The following is a 19,010-nucleotide window of genomic DNA, read 5'->3' on the forward strand; positions in this document are numbered from 1 at the left end:
CACGACTGCCAAAAGCGGTAATACAGCCTATTGATTATAAACATGTAACCAAATATGGAATGGTGTATTCTACATGTGAACCAGGTGAGCCACATACGTTTGAAGCATCACTAAGAGATGAAAAGTGGAAGAAGGCTATGAATGAAGAATTTGTAGCACTATAGAAAAATAAAACATGGCATTTGGTTCTCCCACGGCAAGGTAAAAATCTTATTGATTGCAAGTGGGTATTCAGAATTAAAAGTAAATCTGATGGAACAATTGACCGTTACAAAGCTAGACTTGTTGCAAAAGGATTTAAACAACGGTATGGCATAGACTATGAGGACACATTTAGTCCTGTTGTGAAAGCTGCCACTATCCGTCTTGTTTTGTCCATTGCTGTTTCCAAGGGCTAGAGTCTCAGACAACTAGATGTGCAGAACGCGTTCCTCCATGGTGTTCTGGAAGAGGAAGTGTACATGAAGCAACCTCCTGGGTTTGTGAACAAAAATAAACCTTCTTATGTGTGCAAGCTTCACAAGTCATTGTATAGGTTGAAACAAGCTCCAAGGGCATGGTACTCATGCCTCAGTCACAAAATGCAAACACTTGGCTTTGTTTCTTCTAAGTCTGACACATCATTGTTCATTTACAACAAGTACAATACATACATATTTATACTCATATATGTTGATGATATTACTGTCACGAGTTCATCGGATGAGGCCATTACAGGACTGTTGAAGGACCTCAGCACTGAGTTTGCTCTCAAGGATCTTGGAGACTTGCACTATTTCCTAGGGATTGAGGTGAAGAAGCATAAGGATGGACTTCATCTATCCCAGAAAAAGTATGCAGCAGATCTGGTAAAGAAGGATGGTCTGCAAGGTTGTAAACCCTCACCTACTCCTTTGTCAAGTTCAGAAAATTTTTCCCTTACAGAAGAGCAGCCTCTAAGTCAAGATGATAGTACAAAGTACAGAAGCCTAGTAGGTGCACTTCAATATTTGACACTTACTAGGCCTGATATTTCTTTTGATGTCAACAAAGTTTGTCAATTCCTTCATGCACCCACTACAGTTCATTGGACTGTTGCAAAACGGATTGTTAGATATGTCAAGAATACTCTTAATGTTGGTCTTAATTTCAGCAAGTCACCATCTACACTTGTAAGTGCCTTTTCAGATTCCGATTGGGCAGGTTGCCTGGATGATAGGTGGTCTACTGGTGGATTTGCAGTGTTTTTTGGTCCCAACTTGATATCATGGTGTGCAAGAAAGCAAGCTACAGTCTCTAGATCAAGTACAGAGGCAGAATATAAGGCATTGGCAAATGCTACAACAGAGTTTATCTGGGTACAATCCATCTTGAGGGAACTTGGTGTTAAAGGCACCCAAGCTCCATGTTTATGGTGTGATAATCTCGATGCTACCTATCTCTCTGCTAATCCAGTTTTTCATGCCAGGACAAAGCATATTGAGATAGAATTTCACTTTGTGAGAGAAAGGGTTGCCAAGAAGCAACTTGAGATTCGTTTTGCATTCCAAAGATCAAATTGCAGATGGATTCAGAAAACCTTTGCCCACAAGAAGCTTTGAAGATTTCAAACATAATCTCAACTTGATAAAGTTGTGATTAAGGGAGGGTGTCAGATAGCCTGTCACGTTGCCTCAATGAGCCGGACCAGGGTCCTACACCAACCTCATGAGCCACACCAAGAGTCTTGATATCTTGGTAGAGATAAGCTAGGTAGTTAGTTGATATCTATCTATTGTAACCTACTCTATCTCTTCTTCTCCAAGTCTCCTGTAAGATCTCATCTATCAATCTGTATGCGCTACAGGGTTGTTGCGTCCCTGCCTATAACATGAACCACGTCCCCTCGCACGGAGGTCAAGACGTTTCCGCAACTCGCACATGCACGACCACACTCAGAGTTTTCTAGAGATGGTTCAAGCTTATTGCACTTGTACCTTTCATTGTCCCCCTTGAAATGAGCAGTCCTGAGAAATCTTTTTCTGGAATCCAAATGCTCTTCACTTTTCTATGGTGGTTTCCTTGTCATGGAAGAACAAAAGAAAGAGTATATATACGAAAAATAGTACAGAGTATACGGCCTTTTGTTTTTAAATAAACTCCCGAAAGCTCACTACCTGCTGTCTATGTCCAGCATCCAATCAATGTTTCCGTGAGTGGGCGACTCTGACTCGGGGCCTCACGATCCGAGCGAACAAAGCGTCGGATGACTGGGTGCTAATCGTCCCGTGGTACGTGGAGTTAGCACATTATACTATGAAGTAAGCTTAAGCACCAAGCGCCAGCTCCTACCACATCTAGCGACTAGTTAGTCATATGGAGACCTCCCATCTCACTCACTCTCCTACTAGACACGTTTCCCAAGGCCTTTTTTTTTCTGAAAAAGTGTGTCACCAGCCTCTGCATCTGGGCGAACGTTTCCCAAGGCCATGGCAGTGTCGTCCCTGCCAGAATAAGCAGGAGCCCTCCTCGCCTGGAAAGCCACACTAAAAAGCCGCCCAGCCCAGCTTCAATCTTGGAGTAGGGGAAAACAGAACAATCAATCCCTGCAACCTTGCAGAAACAGAGCGAACTTGAGAAAAATGAGCATCTTATCCGGGTAAATGCTACAATTGATGTATGCACATACTTGTTGCATCAAGGACATCCGTTTTCGGGGCCATGGCGAGTCAAAAGAGTCTTTAAAAAAATGAAACAATGGGAAGTTGATGGATTATACAATTATGCACAATGGTGTTGTTGTCAAGGCATTAAAAAATGCCCCAGTTAATAATCAGTTGTTGTCTTCAACAATTCAAAAGGATGTCGCCGAGTGCTTTCTAGAAGAAGTATTGGGTTGTATTTTGAAGGAGCTTGACAATGGTATGTTCAACTTATTAGTTGGTGAATGTCGTGATGTTTCCGACAAACAAAAAATGGCAGTGGTTGTATGTTATGTCGATACATATGGACTATCAAATGAGAGGTTTGTTGGTGTTGTTCATGTGGAGGAAACGACATCTGCTTATCGCAAGTCTTGAATTGATTTTATAATTGCAAAGCTTGGTTTGAATCTACAACAAGTGAGAGGACAAGGTTATGATGGAGCGACTAACATGGCAGGTGAGTATAATGGTTTGCAATCCAAGATTATGAGGGGCAACAGTTCGGCTTATTATGTACATTGTTTTGCTCACAAACTTAACTTGGTTGTTGTGGCCATTGCAAAAAAGATGTTGGACTCTGGTGTGAGGTCTAGGTATGCGGCCATGACAATATGCACCCCCTCATCAAGTGAATAGGAGTAGCGACAGTTATTGCTAAGATGGTGGCTTCAGACTTAATTGATGCATTGCATTGTCAGGTCTTGATGAATAATTAATAAATCATGTATCGCCCTGATGCAGAGGCCGATGGCCATTCTCGTTTTCAAAAAATTTATGAGGTCGATTGTTCCCTTTTTTGTTGTTGTTTTGGATTAGGAGAACTAAACCACAGATTTAATCAGGTGAAGAATGAATTGCTTTGTTGTATGTCTGCTTTCAACCCAGGTTGTTGGTTTAGTCACTATGATGATGAGGCAAATGGGGTGGCTCATTTGGATTAATATGAGGGGTGTCAGATGGCCCGGGCGTTTGGGACAGATTTGAGACGTCTGAGTGGATCGGGTTTTCTAACTGGTCAGTGACCGGTTGGCCCGTCTCGGCGTTTCGGGGCGATTTGAGTTGTTTGGCTCTAGCTCCTCTTAGGAGGCCAGATATTACCCTGAAGATTTACTACACTTGGAACACAATCCAAGTAACGATACAAGATTATGGAAACAAGGGATTTTACGGGGTACAGAAAAACTGGAGGAAGAGGAGCAGAGAGAAGAGAGTAGGTGAGAGGAAGCAGAGACGAAGGGAGTTCTTTCTCAAGTTTTTGATCGATGATAGTTTTGCCGCGGGAAAGGGAAAGGCCTTGCTTTATCTCCGCTTGTCCACTCTGGGCCAAAACTTCCGGTTAGGTTGCTGTCGCCTTCGGTGCGAGTGCGGCGCAGCCTTGACTCGACCAGCTCAACACCCAGTCTTCTGCTTCTCCCCTGTTTCTGAACTTGAAGGTTCTGCTTCTTAATCTACTGAATTGTCTGATCAAAGGCATCAGCGTCCTCTGATGCAATCTCCCCATTAAAAGATTATCGCCCTGGACTCACTTTCCTCTCTCTCGCCCGTGCCGCTCTCGCGGGCGGCAGGGCGAACCCTAGCCGCCGCCGGCCAGCGACCCTCCCCCAACCCTCCCTCCCACCTGCCGCCACCGGAGTGCGCCGCCGGGCGAAGCCCGGCTGGCGTGGGTGGCGGCGGGGCCTTCTTCCCCTTCTCCCATGGCTTCCGACGGCGCGGGACGCAGGGCCGCGGTGAGGAGCGCGTCGTTCGTGCGGGACGGCGCGGCGGCGACCCCGGTGGCGTGCTGGTGGCGCGGCCGTGCGGCGGAGCGGCGGCGGCTGCGTGGTTCTGGAGGCGCGGTCTTGGGCGTGGGGCGGGCGAGGTGGCTGGCTGCTTCGAGGCTTCCTCGTCAGATCCCGGCGACAAGGGTCGCGGGCCGCGGCAGAGCGGGCTGGGGGCGGTGTCCGGCTAGGCTCGACCGGCCTCTAACGTGGTGAGTCGTGCCGGCTGGTGCGCTGGTGGCGGGGCATAGCTGTACGGGCGCGGAGACTGCAGATCTGGTGGTGGTTGCGGCATCGCCTGTGCGGTTGATGCGGGTGGTGGTGGCGGTGGTCTTCGGGAGGGGGCGGCAGCGGTTGTCGGCCAAATTAGCTGGCATCTGGCCCATGGCCGTCGGTGGGCGGTTTGGGGCTGTCCCTCGGAGTCTCGACGGGGATATGGGCTGCCACGGCGTGGTGGTGGCTCATGGCGGTGGTCTGGATCGTGTCACGGCGGCGGCTGGTCATCTCCGGCGTCGGCGGTCCGTGAGCGGCCTGGGTTGGCCTTCGATGCCTCTTCTCATTTCCCGGCGCTATCTTAGTCGAAGGGGTGGTTCTTTCCCGGCTACGGTCCATTGCCCGTCTCGCGCCCGGTGCTGCAGGACGGAGCTCGTCTCGCGCCCGGCAGCAGGACGGAGCTCGTCTCGCGCCCGGCAGCAGGACCGCGCTCGTCTCGCGCCCGGCAGCAGGTCCGAGCTCGTCTCGCAGCCGGCAGTAGGACCAAGCCCGTCTCGCGCCCGGTGCCGCAGGACGGGTCGATGGAGGCTACTTTGACCGGCCTATTGGGTCTCGGCGTTGGGGGACCCCCCCAGGATGGTTGGGGTAGCGGCGGGTCACGGGGGAGGTGGTGTCTAGGTCTTGGATGCCGGGGCGTCGGCCCTGGGGATGGTTGCGCGGTGCTCAGGGGCAGAGCCCGTGGCTCGGTGCTGCCCGGTGACCATGGTCGTGTGGGCGGCGTGGTTGCGGGGGTGTGGTGTTCGGTGGCGGTGAGTGTTGTCGGGGTGAAAACCTGTTCTATCTTCGGACGGTCCGGCGGCGGCGAAGCTCGTTCCCTTCTTGAAGGCGTCGTTGCGGCTCTCATTGCCCGTCGTGTCGCTCCAGGGGAAACTCTGACCCTCGATCGGGCGGTGGCGGCACTCCGGTGTCGTATCCTTCTTGAAGGCATCGCCTTGGAGCCCACGGTTCGTCATGTGCGGCTTCATCTCTTAACGGTGGCGTGTTCACGGTCGAGGACCCCGGCTGCTCTTGTGTGTTTGGGGTGGTGTTGTTGCGCTCAGCGCCTTGTATCTTGCTTTGGGTGTGTGCGTGTATTGTGGGGATGTGTTTGTATCAGGTTGCTATTGGTCATTGCTTTATATATAAAGCGGGGCGAAAGCCTTTTTCGGTAAAGATTATTGCCCTGGCGTGTGCCAATTTTTTTACAGGAACATGTATCTATTTGGTCTGCAATGAACAAACAAATTAGACATTTAAAAACGTGGAGAGTATAGTACTTTGCTTCCATTAAATTCAGGTTCCTGATAGACCATTTAAAAAATGGAGACAAATGCGAACAAATTTAATTAACTACAAACTCTACAAACTGCCAAATGAAACAAAGTGAATTTTCAATAAAGAGCGCTTTATTACTTAAAAGGTTTAAGTATTATATCCCGCCATTGCATAACTAAGATGCACACAGCCAAACTAAATTTTAATCTCAAACAGACAAAATACAAGTAATCATGTAGACACTGTATAACGCCTAAACCGGAGGAGGGCCAATCCTAAGATCATGCTACCATCCATGACGGGTAAAAGTACCCCTCGTCGTGTCCTCCAAGCATGTATACACCTCTGTAAACATGTCTCGATTTTCTACATGTTGTAGAGACAGCTATAAAAGCCATATATCAGTACATCTGTAGATAATATGCATAAGAGAGATACTTTTATAGTTAAAAACCCTATCCTTTCTACGTAGCAAAAGCGACCAAATAAATAGAAAGCACTCCCACCCTGACAAGAATACTAAACCTGTGATCTATCTCATGTAATCAGTTGCCAAATATATTAGAAACACTACATGAGAAATACAAGTTAGATGCTTTATTGAAAGAACTAGTGTTTTATTGAAAGAACTAGTGTTTTATTGAAAGAACTAGTGTTTTATCGTCTCGTCATGATGATAAAGACATACAGTGTGCTTTAATGCCAATTTCTCTCAATAAGGTTATTTTGGTAAGAATGAGGGGGTTATCTCTGGTAAGAACGCCTCCTCGACGAAGTTTTTTCTTTAGAAGAAATATATTAATATCGTGAAGATACCAATTACACCCAAGCTTTGGACCAATAAGATGTCTCAAAGACATACCGGCTGCCCACAATCGGAAAAGAAAACAAAAAAATGAAAAAAAACAAAGGCCTCACCACAGTGATCAACTCCATTCACCAGCAGCACATGAACCACCACGAAAGAAAACATCGGGAAAACATAAAATGTCTCCAAAAAAGACGCCTTCAAGAAGGAAACAATGTACAAGCACCGTCATCGCCCGATCCAAGATCTTAGATTTTCATCCTCGAGAAAGTCTGAGCTCTCAAAATAATACCTTCAACAAAGCAATTGCCAGGCACAACCAATAGCCATTTTTTAATAAATTTGAGAAATAATACACCGTTTCGACAATTTACAAAAATATTATCACGTCCGCTCTGGTTAAGCCGAATGGAACCAGTCAGCCATAACAAGGCCGATTAGGACCAGTCGGCCTAGCCTAAGCTGACTAGGAGCCATTCGGTGCTGAGCAGTCGGGCAGAGGCATTAGCATCAGCCAGTTTTAGCGAAGCGGACTAGTACTCCCTCCGTCCAAAAATACTTGTCGCATAAATGGATGAAAATGGATGTATCTACAATGAAAATACATCTAGATACATTCATTTCAATGACAAGTATTTCCGGACGGAGGGAGTACTAGCCAAAACCAATTAGTACTAATTGGCTTCGCTGAAACCAATTAGATCAAATCGGCTTAGGCAAACTCGACTGCTGCATAAGACCAAAATTTTCACCCGACCGCTGCATGGAACCATATTTTCGACCATAAGTTTATCCCGCCACCCTCTCCGGAGTTAGCCACAATTTCCCGTAACACTTCCCCTCCATATGTTCCCAGCATTATCCTTCCCGCCAACCATTTCCTGCCATTCTTTTCTGCCAACCCTTTCCAGCCATCTTCTCTTCTAACCTATAAAACCCCTCCACAATAAGGTGGGTAAACAGTGCAGTGTAGTCTCGTCAAGATATCTGTTTATCCTTTTGATCGTAGTTTTCACCCTAGTATGTCCAAATGTCTTCTAAGGTTAGCCAGCGATTTCAAAATAGAGAATAGGATAGTTTCATGGGACGAACTCCTCAGTAGTGACACCGTACTAAATGAGTTGAGTCACGCATTAAGTAGGTGCGGGTGGCCTGTGAGGACCTTTGAGGAGATAGGAAAAGAACTTCTCAGGTTGCATGGAAGGTGGAAGAAGCAACAACATAAGAGTGAAACTTTCCTAAGGAGTGCAGCAGAACATACTTATTTATGGACTGCCGACAGCGAAGACGAAGACAATTTCTTCATGCCGAGCACCAAGACCAAGAGACTCGCATTGTCGAAGGCCAAGAGTGCCGCATCGTCAAAGGGTAAGAGTGTTGCATCGACGGAGGATGATGATGATGTCTTCATATAGTTTGTATGCTGTATTATTTAAGTTCATTCGTACCGTTTAATTCAGTTGTACTTGTATCTTAATTATCCGTTGCAGTCTCTCTGGAAATGTAAGTCGAATAATAATGTGAATTAATAGTAATATGTCTCTCGCATACATAGGTAGATATAAGTCTCTCGCATATATAGGTAGATATATGCCATGCAAGTATCAACCACGTCGTCCGTCACGTCATGGCAACTGGCCACCTATCGGCTTAGCTGTAGCCGCTTGGCCAGTCGGCGTCGGCGTGGCTGACTGGTGGCCAGTCAGCCCGGCTGACGTGGCTCAGCCACTAGTCGGCTGCCGTGTGGACAAATGGGCCCTATCGGCTTCCCCTACACCGAATGAGTCCTAGTCGGCTTTGGCTAAGCCGACGCAATCCTAACCGTCTATGCCATGGCCGACTGGATCCAATTGGCTTAGCGAGAGCCAACGGTGTATTATTTTCGTAAAATTTTGAAACCGTGTATTATTTCTTAAATTTATTTAGAACTGTATTATTTAAAAAACCAGCCAACAAATGAAGGTCGGATCTTACGTTCACCCTGTAAGTCACGACTCGACACCCGATGAGCACTACCAAAAATGAACCCACAGTGTTGCCGCCCCACTTGTCACTACTGCTTTTGAAAGTTATCAAACACTTCTCTGACTCCATCGCCTCTGGGGCCTCCTCCCCCTTACTTATCTTTCGATCTCAGCCACCATGACTTTCTTCACAGCTGTCTATCCCATGAAAATTGAGATACCGACATGTCCTATGGTGTCAATAAATAATAGAGCTTCGCCCTTATATGGACGTGCACAACCGGATTCTATCCAATCCATATATCCTTGGGCAAAATCTCCGATAGTAGTTTTAGAACATATCGACGCCCTGATCAAGGAGGATCGATCATGCAGATCGTTGTCATGATTCGAGAAGAGTACTAGGACCGCTACCACACCAACGCCATCACCGCCAAGGCGGAGGACACCAACCCGCACTGCCCATAGGCCACAACCCACGTTCTCGGCTGAACATGGACGCCAGATCAGGCGGATCCTGATCCGCCACCACCCCCTCGCCTGCACGATCTGCCACCTCGAAGGCTGTCGTGCGCCGCCGTCGGGATCCACCGCCGCACCACGGCGATCCTCGCGCATCACGGTGTCCAGACCCAGCCTTGTCGCCCGTGCTGGAGGCCCTGCACAAGAAGGCAAAATGCCCTGCTGCCGCCGATGCCCGGCCGCGGTCCTCACGCAATTTTTTATTCATTTTTTAATGGGGTCACCCCGACGCGGCGACCAGGAGGAACCCTAGCGCCGCCAAGCCCTCGGCTCCCTCTCCCACCTCTCCTGCCCGCCACCGGGAAAAGCCGGGTTGGCGTCGGCGGCGGCGGGATCTCTCCTCCCCGCAGCGGTCGGACCTGGCGCGGGTGGCGTTCAACGCCGGTTGGCGGCGCGTTGGCGACAGGGTGCGCTGGCGAGGGCTCAGGGGGCGACGGCAGGAGCTGCGTCCCCCGGTGGTCGCGCGGGGGGCCGTTTGGGGCGCGCCTATGGTGGCCGTGGTCGAGCTGTTTCAGATCTGACCGCCGGTGCCTCGGGCGGCGCGGGGATCTCGGGGCGGCAGCCTCGATCGGTGGCGCACGGTGCGGCCTGCCTGGCGGGCGGCACCCGCGGGTGCAGATGGGGGGCCTTCCACGGCTGCGTGGGCGGCGTGGAGGCGGCGGCGCAAAGGCGGCTCCTCGATGGCCGCCCGGAGTTCCATGGGAGGCGTCGTCTCCGACTCGATCTACTCCGGTTCGTGCTGGCTACGATAGTGACTACGGTCGACGCCAATACTGCCTTGACGGATCTGGCGGGTGGGCATGGATCCGGGGGAATCTTCAGGCCGGCGTGGCGGCCGCACCAAAGTCGACGCCCTCGGTGCCGATTACCTTCCTGGAGGCTTCGGTGTGGATCATATGCCCCCCACCTCTCCCATGAGCGCAGGCGAAAGCCTTTGTTCCTCTGTTTGGGCGACGATGACACTTTGGTGTCGTGTTCCTTCCTGAAGGCGTCTGCCGAGGACTACTCAGGGTGGTGGAGTTGCTGGTAGTTCGGAGTCGACGCGAGATGGCATGTAGGTGGAGCGGTGTGGCATCAACAGTATCATCGACGGTGGGTCTCGGCGGCATGGCGCAGTGGAGTCTCGGCGTCCGATGCACGGAGATGGACTCGCGCAGGAGGAAGAAGTTGTCTGGCGTCGTGGTGGCGTCGACGGTAGCTAGACCGTGCAAGGTAGATGCAACAATACAGCTCTGAAGATGGATTGGTGGCAGGTGGCTGCGGCGGCCTCATACCCGGCAGACGTCCTGATTGAGGAGTGCGCCGGATTGGTAGGTGCCCCATACCCGACAGGCGTCCTGGTTGGGACCTCGGGTCTTAGATGTTTAGGTTTGGCTGCGATGTCTATTTTGTATTAGGCCCAGACTATCAACGCCCCTTCATTAATTGGATAGGTGTAGCGACATTTGTTGCTTAGACGGTGGCTTTAGTTTTGCTGTTGTATGACTTTGTAAGGTCTTGTGAGAATAATTAATAAAGTTGCCGTATGCATCAACCAGATGCAGAAGCCGGGGGTCATCCTCCTTTTCTTAAAAGAAATATTCATCTTCCAAATATCGTGCAAATCTCGCGCAGATATCATCGCCACGTAAATAACAATCTTGGTCAAGGTAGTAATTATTATGCTTAAGCACATGCATGTTGTTACTCGGCGATGCCACAAAAGTGCACCACTCAGTGCCTTTATGGGGATGTGTGCGAGAGGGAAAAGCAAAGAAATAGTTTTTTTTACGGAAAAACAAAGAAATAGCTTTATGGGTCTTTGAGAGAGGAGTCGGGGTCGGGGAATTAAAGTGAGCAACAGATGTCCCTTATTAAAAGAAAGGTGGGCAACGGGTCAAAAGAAAAAAGTGAGCAACAGATGGGTACCCACCCCGACAAAGTAGGCGATTCTTTGGCGAAGCTTCCTTGCGCCCTCGCCACGATTTGGCTAGAAGAACACGGCAGGCCGATTGTTGTCTGACAAAAAATATAATTTCTTTCAGCCCGTACAGCTCCCGATCGACAGCTCCAGCTCAACTCTCATTCTTTCTCCGCTGGCTAAAGATATCAAATAATACAGTAACCTGCGCATTGTGCTGTCTACCTCTCCATTTACCCATCCCATCCCATCGCTCAACACAAGCAAAGAGAGCTCGCTGTGGGAGCAAATTAAGGAGGAGCCATGGCCCAAGCCATCGTGGAGAGGGCATGCGCGAAGCTCAGATCCGCCATAGGAGATGAAGCTGCGGTTGTCTCCAACTTCACCGGTGACCTGCGTGATATGTTGGAGAGGCTGCAGGCTATCCAGTTCCAGCCGCTGCTGGAGGAAGCCGAGATGCAGCTGTTGTGGGATCCAGAGGTGGCGGAATGGCTGCAGTGTGTCTTGAGCGCCGCCTACAAGGCCATAGACACTGTAGACGAGCTGCACGAGGCGAGATCACAGGCTGCTACAACGGTATTGCGCTGCAACTGGCGGTTTATTTTATTGTTTTCCTTATTATTACTTATTCCGGCGAAGCAAAGCAAATACTACTAGTATCCATTACTTACCTCCTATCTTCACCGACGTGAGATTGGTTAGAGTATAATTCACTGATCCATGTTTTAGCTGTGTTGTTGTTAAAACTTCCATTATTTTGATTTCAAGATATACAGTTACATGCTTTCTCTAAGCAAGATAGTGGTCCATATTTGCAGATGACAAGGATGTTGCCCCGCCTCGCCATCATGAAGAACGCCATGGCCATCCAGGTGCAGGAGACGAAAGAACTAGTGATGCTGGCACAGCGGGGGTTCCCCGAATCATCAAACAAATTGGCACGAGACACCATGTTCCGGCTAATTATTAAGGATGGAAAAATTAGACCAGGTTTTGAGGAAGCAATGGTTCTTGAAAGAGGATCAGATAAAGAGAGAACAATAGCCGCTCTACTATCTAGTGAGTCCAACATCATGCAAGAGCACATCACCATTCTTCCCATCTTTGGGCTTGCAGGCAGCGGCAAGACAACCTTGGCACAAATGGTGTTTAACGATAACCACTGCCTCCAATTGCAAGGCTACGACTTCCGGGTATGGGTTTATGTGTCTCCCCAGTTCGACTTCCATGCAATAGGCAACTCCATTATTTGTCACGTGTTGGAAAGGGGACAAGAAGAGATCAACCATGCCTCTTCAGACGTGGAGGGGATGGAAAGTATAATGAAGTGCCTTCATGAGCTACTCAATGGTAAGAAGGTGCTCCTTGTTTTGGATGACTTGTGGGAGGAGGATCCCATTCAGTTACAGTTGTTGAAGTCCATGTTAACTTTCTTGGGAGACAAGATGCACGTAATAGTAACCACATGCAACCAAGCCATCGCCAGGAAGATCTGTACCGTTGAGCCTTACAGGCTAAATCCGCTAAGTGATGAAACATGCTGGGAAATAATCAAGAAGTCAATCCGTTTTGAAGCAGGAGAAGAAGAGTTGGAGAAGATTGGACGACAGATCGCAAGCAAATGCTGGGGTGTGCCATCAATAGCTCGAGAATATGCATGCATGCTAGGTTCTTCCCGAGATGCTAACAAATGGAAAGAACATATTGAACGGGGTTACTATTCTTATGTCCTTTCTACTTTCACGCTAAGCTACATGAAAATGCCACCAGATTTGAGGCTATGCTTTGCTTATTATTGTCAAATCTTCCCAAGGGGGCAGAGTATAGTCAAAGATGACCTTGTTCATCAGTGGATCGCTCTCCACCCCACTGAGCCATCTGAAATATTGTCTGCGGCACATATAGCTGAGGAGCATATTACCTGGCTTCAGGACATGTCATTCCTTCAAACTGCAGAGTTGGAACATGTGAGTAATTGTCTACTACTCTGTTGTACAAAATTTGCTGAATTTTAGAGACACAAAACTGAAGTAAAATTTGAGTGAATTGTATCCTACTTGTTCCTACTGGATGGATTACTAATGTATAGTAGTAGGTATGCCCGAGGGACATGATATAGTGAAGCGAAACAAAAACATACGTACATGTATGAAACTAAGACATATATAGGCTTGTTACTATTTCTTAATTGGAGAAGAGGATCCTAATCCGCTGTCCGATCACACGGCCGCCTTTATCGAGCGCCACGTTTGCTAGCTCCATTTGATACTATCCTTTCCTAAGCCATCCCCTCCACTAAGGGCCTCTTTGATTCAAAAGATTTCTAAAATAATTTTAGAGAATTCTAATCTTTAGGATTTTTTCTATACATGTTTGTTTGATTCCTAGGATTACAATCCATATGATTTTTTTTGTTAAGTTTCATTTGTACTTTTCATAGGAAAATTTCCATCAACTCCAACCTCATGCGAAGAATCCTATACTTTTCCTGCGAATAATCAAACACCCTAGTTTTTTTTCCTTCTCGAACCATCCCTTCACCTCTGTATGTGAAGCTGTTGCCATCCGTTGCGTTCTCCTCCCTTCACCCACCCACCACTGATGTCGAAGATTAGCACACACATAGACATTGCTGCCGCAAGAGAGGGGCGCTGATGCAGCAGAGTCGGAGTGCCGATGTTGCAAAGGACCAGCCACACACTCATGCGCGTTATAGCCGGTCGCTCGTTGTTGGGAGCGAGCCGTCGACAGACAAGAACAACTGCAGCAGGGTGGCTGCAAATGCTGCTAGTGGAAAAAGATGGTGTTGTGCCATGGTGACGATGATGCTACGACGTTGCAACGCTGCAAGCAAGGCAAAAACAAGGATGTGACGCATCAACGACAATCCTTTTGATCGAAGCTGCCAACATGATCGACTAGCTACGACCGGCGACTGGATGTGCTACAGAAGGCAATTGTTGTTGCTGCGAGCGGCAATAGTTGTGCTATGAGAGGTAACCGGTGGAGCTGCAAGTGGCGTCGACTGTGCGGTGACTGTGGACGACGTTGCTGCAATTGTCCACCACGGAGTTGCAATCAGGGGCAACTGTGATGCGACTGTCGACAAGGGAGCTTCAAGTTACGACAACCAAGTTGTGATCGTCGATGGCAGCTGCAAGGCCGTGAGACGGTGCTGCTTGTGATGTGTCCCGGCTGCACAATGACGATGCCGGTGGTGATGCGAGTCGTCACACTGCAGCTATGTGTGGAGGAGCGTGCTGCTGCAATGGACGGTGACCATGGTGACCACAAGTCATGACAGAGCAGCACTGATGCCTAGATTTTTGCGCGAATTGTGGGTACACGTGTGTGCGGGCATGGTTTAGCATGGAGGAAGATTGCATATCAGGTGATATCGTAGCTACCGTGCTGCCGTGCAACGATGTGAACTCGACCGTTGGATCTCACATCCAATGGTCAGCTAAGAAGCATTGATACATTTGCAAAAAAAGCACTCCAAGAACATCATGATCATGCGTAGGTCCACATCCCCCAGAGGTGACCATTGGATGTGAGATCCAACGGCCGAGCTCGCATCGTAGCATGGGAGCATGGCAGTTCCCATATCACCTGATAATTTTCCCATGGAGGAAACAGAGGCAGAAGCCAAATTGTTCTTCTAATTGCAAGTTCATATGCTCTTGTTATGAGAAGTAAAATACATAAAAATAGAAAAATATATCCAAAACAATATGGTTTTTTAACAAAAACATTGCTTAGTTTTCTCTCCACGTGTAAATTTTCATGATGAAATCACTTTCACGGAGGTCGAAAAATATATAACAAAATCAGCACCCCGAAATGCTTTCAAGAATAGTCTTTTTGGAGCATCGAATTTGTTGTTTTCGCCTGGACCAATAGGAATGTTTCTTTTTGTCACGAAAAATTACAAGTATGTAGAGAATTCAACAATGTTTGTTGCCAAAATATCAGAGTTTTTACTATTTTTGGGGTTTTTACTATTCATAAGGGTCCATGTGAGCTCGAGTGTAGAAACTCCATGTCTGGAAAGAGTTAGCTGATTTTTCTGGGACACCCGGATCTGATAGCGATGTGCGGCCACATCTGACGGCTAGTAGGGTACGTGATTGATCGGGGGGCTTCCGGTTTACCGCCACTGCGCCTAGCGCCCTCCTTTTTAGTTAATGTTAAAACATATCTAAGTTGAACATGTCTAAATTCACAAAGTAGTTACATTTTGAAGATAAATATTTCGTGATGCATATTATAATTATGTGTATATACCTTCAATTTATTGCAGGCCAGTGGAACGGAGGATAAGGGTGCAATCTTGTTCACTATGCACAATCTGGTGCATGACTACGTGACAACGTTTGCGAAACCTGGTAAAAGGTACAGTAGCAATCTAAGGGCGATGAGCTATGTCGGTTGCAGATATATGGAGTTTAGGAGTGACCTATTTTCACGTAATAAGGGGCTACGTGTGCTGAAACTAACGGGGAGCTCTGTGCTGAAGCTACCGAACTCCATCTGGCAACTGAAGCACTTGGGGTATCTTAAGATATCAGAATTCTCTGGACTAGTAACTTTGCCTGAGTCATTGGGGGATCTGATAAATCTGATCCACATTGACTTATCAGGCTGCTCCAGGCTACTAAACCTACCAGAGTCGTTTGGAAAGCTCATCCGTCTAGTGCATGCCAACCTGTCAGGCTGCTGTGAGCTACTAAACCTTCCTGAGTCAGTCGGCAAGCTTGTCAGTCTGGTGCACATCGATTTGTCAGGCTGCTCTGGTCTTGCAACTCTTCCTGAATCATTTGGCCATCCCATAAACTTGTCCCATGTCAATCTGTCACGCTGCCATGGACTGGCAGAGCTTCCGGAACCGCTCCAGAAGCTCGGCAAACTGGTACACCTGGATTTATCATTCTGGTCTTGTTTTCAAGGGATTGGGGAACGCCTTGGAAGGCTCATCCATCTCGAGCATTTGAACGTGTCGCACCCTTGCTGTCATCTTCCTCAACACCGCTCTCATCTCCACCAAGGGCTAAAGGATGGTCTGTGCAAGCTCACCAACCTCCGGTATCTAAACTTGTCAATGTGCCTGAACCCTATCTTTTACTACCACCATTCACAAGAGGACAGTCTACAGTACATTGCACAGTTTGTCGTCGGTCTTTCCAGTCTAGAGCACTTGGACCTGTCCCATAACACATTTCTTTTTGAACTTCCTGCAAGTCTAGGTGACCTGGACAAGCTACACACACTGGATCTCTCAGGCTGCATCAGACTGAAGAGAGTTGGTGAAATGAAGTCTCTCAAATTTATAAATCTGAGGAAGTCTCGGGGACTAGAGAGTTGCCACTTTGTGGTTCGCGTCGTCGATGATGACGATGCATATAGGAGCAGCAACATTGGTCAGCTGGAGGTTGTTGATTGCCAAGAGCTCCAGATAAGCTGCCTTGAGAAAGTGAGGTCTAGAGTAGAAGCACAGAGAATCAAAATGCCAAAGAAACAAAATATTGAAAAGTTGAAACTTTCTTGGACATTGGACTCTGTCAGAGAAGTGGAGGAGTGTGCTTTGTTGAGGGAATTAGTGCCACCACCAAATCTGCAGTGCCTTGAGGTTAATGGCTACGCCGGCACACGTCTCCCGGAGTACTTGGGTGAGCTCACCTCACTCAAGGAACTCAAGATCGTCTACTGCAAACAGCTCAACTCGTTGCCAGATAGCATACAGAAACTCACCAACCTCAAAGATCTGTGTATTTTCGACTCTCCAAAACTTGAGAAATGGTGTCAGGTTGAGGAGAACAAGAAAATGCTGGCGCACATCCCCAACAAAAATTATGAGTATGTACCATCAGAGTGCTCATTGTTGTACTGTTATTTTGCATTCCTTATGCTGGTTCGTGTATCACTGCTGAAAATAGTTTATGTACAAAAATGGTGTACCCATCGCTGATCTCAACTCGATTTAATTGTATGAGTTGTTGACCTTGTACGAGTACATTTTTCAGGGAACCTGCTAGTACTAGCAGGCAGGAGATTATTGAGGATGAGACATCGCGCAACGAGGTGGAGGCGGCGTAGGATGATGCCACGGCCACGGCGGCGAGGAATTGTGTTTGCGATGATGAACAAATTTCGTTGCAAAATGGAATGCCATTTGATCACCAGCTATTCTTGCTACGTATGTTCGCCTGCAGACTCTTTTAGGCAGCAAAACATGACGATTTGATTTCAGACAATTTACTTTTCGCGTTCCTGTACAATTTAATCGTTTAATCTGAGCTCTTGAGCGTACACTATATGCTGTGTAATGCTCAGCCGAATCCTTAAATCTCGGTACATCTGTCGCCCAATGTAAGTTCATACTACTACGCGTGTGCTATTAAATTCGGTTTGGTAATATAATTTCAGTTCAGAACACACTGGTTCAGGTACAGAATGGTTCTTTCCATAGCTACTCGTGTTATTGATTTCATGAGAAGTTGCACTTTCACAGACTAAAAAAGTTTCGGTGCCTCACGACTTAGTACGAGGCAACAACATTTTGCTGGTGAAACCTGGTACGCGTGTCTTTTCTTTCCAAGACCTGGGCGTTTGCACATTGTGCATACTACTCCCTCACACATTGTGCATATCACTTGGTTGTAATTCTGCTTCATTTCTTCAGATCAATTTTGCAAGGATTAATTTGTTTCACAGCGTCAAGTGTCAGGTAATCAAGAATCTATGGAATGTTCGACATTGCTGATGTCTTTTCTCCTATTCCTTTCGGACGTTTTTGGAGGAGAAGCTGCTTACTCTACAAGTGCGCAGAATAGACAAGAAATATAATTATTTTAGATAAACAAGTGATTTTTTCGTAAAACCACATAATGTTTTTTTGGTAAATACACGACACTTCTTTGGGATTACGTGAACATGATTTTGAACGTGTGAATACTCTCTTTAAACATGTGAACATTTTTAAATGCACAAAAAAGAAAATTCAAGGCTTGAACACTTTAAAATTCCATGATTTTTTATTTTATGAACATTTTTCAAAATTAAGTAAATAATTTATAAATTATGAGATTTTTTCAAATGCGTGAACATTTTTTAAATTGCGTGAACATCTTTTTAAATATGTGAACATAATTTAAATTGTCAAGAATATTTTCTAAAATATTTATGAACATTTTGAAAACATACGGAAATTTCAGAAAATATGTGTGAACACTTGATTTGCACGAACACTTTTCAAAATCACATTAAAACTTTTTTGAATCACATAAACATTTATAAAAATACATTAATACTTATAGTAAATACATATACCCTTTTTAAAATCATATGAACATCTATTTAAATATGCGACGGAGATCCCAAGGCCGCACGTCTCAACACTTTCTCGTACGTGGCCACGGAGGTCACATCGAGAAACTGCGACGCCGACGTTCTGGATGCGGCCTTCGAGTCAGATGTGAAGCCAGCACCGGCATGCGACTACGCCGGCGCTGCCGACAACGGCACAACTATGGTGAAGGATGGGCCGGCCTCGAGTGAGGTGGCCATGGAACAATGCACGGGCGTTTATGATCGCAATACCAGAGGCGCCCACGGACGGGGCAGATCTGGACGATGCCGCTTCGTTGTTGTGCGCCGGTATGTCGGTGCCAGCGTCTCGGTGTGCGAGAGAGGTGAAGATGGTGGTGCCAGCGTTCGCAGAGACGACGACACGCACAACATCATCGGCAATGGATGCATGGGTAGTCATGGCGGTGGGGGCGGTGGCCTCCGTTGGTCATTGCGGTGGGGGTGGCGGCCCTCGATGACCGTGATAAGGAGATCAGGTGGCACAACAGTGCATATTCAAGT

At 47.4% G+C, this 19,010-nt stretch overlaps 1 protein-coding gene across 1 annotated transcript; it reads left to right on the top strand.

The window, feature by feature from the left end:
• The first annotated feature begins 11,255 nt into the window (after positions 1 to 11,255).
• LOC123187099 (putative disease resistance protein RGA3) lies at positions 11,256 to 17,576 on the top strand. Its single transcript, XM_044598872.1, has 4 exons — positions 11,256 to 11,717; positions 11,960 to 13,108; positions 15,445 to 16,997; positions 17,165 to 17,576. The coding sequence occupies exons 1-4, from the start codon at positions 11,445 to 11,447 to the stop codon at positions 17,235 to 17,237; spliced, it is 3,048 nt and encodes a 1,015-aa protein (XP_044454807.1). The 5' UTR covers positions 11,256 to 11,444; the 3' UTR covers positions 17,238 to 17,576.
• The last annotated feature ends 1,434 nt before the right edge of the window (positions 17,577 to 19,010 follow it).

The sequence above is a fragment of the Triticum aestivum genome, chromosome 2A (assembly GCF_018294505.1).
Source record: "Triticum aestivum cultivar Chinese Spring chromosome 2A, IWGSC CS RefSeq v2.1, whole genome shotgun sequence".
NCBI lineage: Eukaryota > Viridiplantae > Streptophyta > Magnoliopsida > Poales > Poaceae > Triticum > Triticum aestivum.